The sequence below is a fragment of the Pundamilia nyererei genome, unplaced genomic scaffold (genome assembly GCF_000239375.1).
Source record: "Pundamilia nyererei isolate P.nyererei 1_Seehausen unplaced genomic scaffold, PunNye1.0 scaffold00001, whole genome shotgun sequence".
Taxonomy (NCBI): domain Eukaryota; kingdom Metazoa; phylum Chordata; class Actinopteri; order Cichliformes; family Cichlidae; genus Pundamilia; species Pundamilia nyererei.
In genome coordinates this window covers 12,384,154-12,385,799 of record NW_005187402.1, presented here as the reverse complement: position 1 = coordinate 12,385,799, position 1,646 = coordinate 12,384,154, and the positions used below count along the sequence as shown (strand labels likewise).

Sequence of the window (1,646 nt, the reverse complement as noted above, 5' to 3'; positions counted from 1 at the left end):
TAATCGATTTTACCTTTTATTGAAATCGCTCCCGTTTTAGAGTCTATTTGAAATACATTTAAAACATGATCCTGACCTTTACTTCTAAAAGAATATTCAGTTTCAGCATTTAATCCGTCATCTGCGTCTGTTGCATTTAAAAATATAATTGTTTTACCCATTGGTAGATTTTCATGAATCTGTGTTTTATACAAAGCGCTACTGAAAACCGGAGCGTTGTCATTATTGTCTAAGACATTTATAATGATTTGCAATGTTCCTGACTTGGGTGGGTTTCCGCTGTCGACAGCAGTCACTGTAAGATTAACAGTAGGTTGTGTTTCTCGGTCTAGAGCTTTCTGTAGCACCAGCTCGGCAGACACACTATCCCTTCCTTTGTGGACCTCTAAAGAAAAGTAATCATTTTGACTCAACTTGTATGAACTAACGTCATTCTTTCCAACGTCAAGATCCGATGCCCCTATAAATCCAAATTTCCCCCCTGGCACAGTACTTTCCGCAATATTAAGATACTGCAAATTCTCAGGAAAATGTGGCACATTATCATTAATATCGACTACATTTACATCTAAACGATAAAGCTTCAGTGGATTGTTGATCACGGCCTCTACGCTAACAGTACATATTGCAGCTTTTGCGCAAAGCTCTTCACGGTCGATTCTTTCACTGACATAGAGACTACCCGTTTTCAAATTTATATCGAAATAATTTCTCTTTGATCCGCTAACAATCTGAAACTTACGCGTCCTCAAGTCATGCACGTTAAGATTTAGATCTTTAGCGAGATTTCCCACAGTAGTCCCCGGGTTTACCTCCTCTGATACAGAGTAAGAGAGCTGCCCAGTCACCACTTGCCAGCAGCAATCCAAAAGAACAACGACTACATAAATCCCAAAAGAACTGCGTATCCTCCCTGTCGACATTTTCTATCCTGTGCGAGCACAGCATATGGATCGTAGTCTTCAAGGTGAAATTAGAGTGGCAGAATCCAGATTTCCGTGTATATAAGAAGTAAAGGACAAAGCGATGATCGCACAATGTATTCTCATACTGCCCCTCTTGTAACAAAGCCTTGCAAAGCATCATCGTCACCATCATCTAAATCTAGGAGGAGCTTCGAACAACCAAGAGCACTATGAAAATGTGATGGTCTACAATGTCCCCATGTGGTCATTTAAAAATACTACATTATCACAAAACAATCTCATAAGTTCGTTTAAGCCTTCAAGATAAATGCATCAAGATGCCAATCTGGTAATGGCAAATAATGTTCAGCTCCCTTATATATTTATTTAAAGACAGGTGTAGCATATATATAAACCAAATTGAATTAAAACTTGCCTTATCTCCTTTTCACAAAACATGAAAATATGAGCAAATATGAATAATACAATTGTCAAGGCGTATATCAGCTTAATGTGCTATCTGTCTATCCTTTGAGTAACCAGAGACAAAGAGCAATGCACATATCAGAAATGTGACTTAATTATTATTATAATTGTTGCGGCCTTCAGATCACATTTTTATATATACTAGAATGCCTACACCAGCACCATGGACAGCTACATGAACGCACTGCTGTCCAAATGATGGATATTATTAAATTGGCACAACTAAACATTTTAAAGCTGAAGCATATATATATT

At 37.7% G+C, this 1,646-nt stretch overlaps 2 protein-coding genes across 2 annotated transcripts in view; both read right to left on the bottom strand.

Moving 5' to 3' along the window:
- Positions 1-2: 2 nt before the first annotated feature.
- On the bottom strand, positions 3-1,042 carry LOC102203279 (protocadherin alpha-4-like; the record flags this gene model as incomplete). Its single annotated transcript, XM_005719977.1, has 1 exon — positions 3-1,042. A coding segment is annotated over exon 1 (921 nt), but the record flags the coding sequence as incomplete, so codon positions are not given.
- A 3-nt stretch (positions 1,043-1,045) lies between these two features.
- The window catches only part of LOC102202993 (protocadherin alpha-9-like), a 22,422-nt gene continuing 21,821 nt past the window's right edge, over positions 1,046-1,646 (bottom strand). Inside the window, exon 4 of the mRNA XM_005719976.2 lies at positions 1,046-1,114. Coding sequence (XP_005720033.2) covers positions 1,046-1,114 — 69 coding nt within the window. The remainder of the gene's footprint in view (positions 1,115-1,646) is intronic.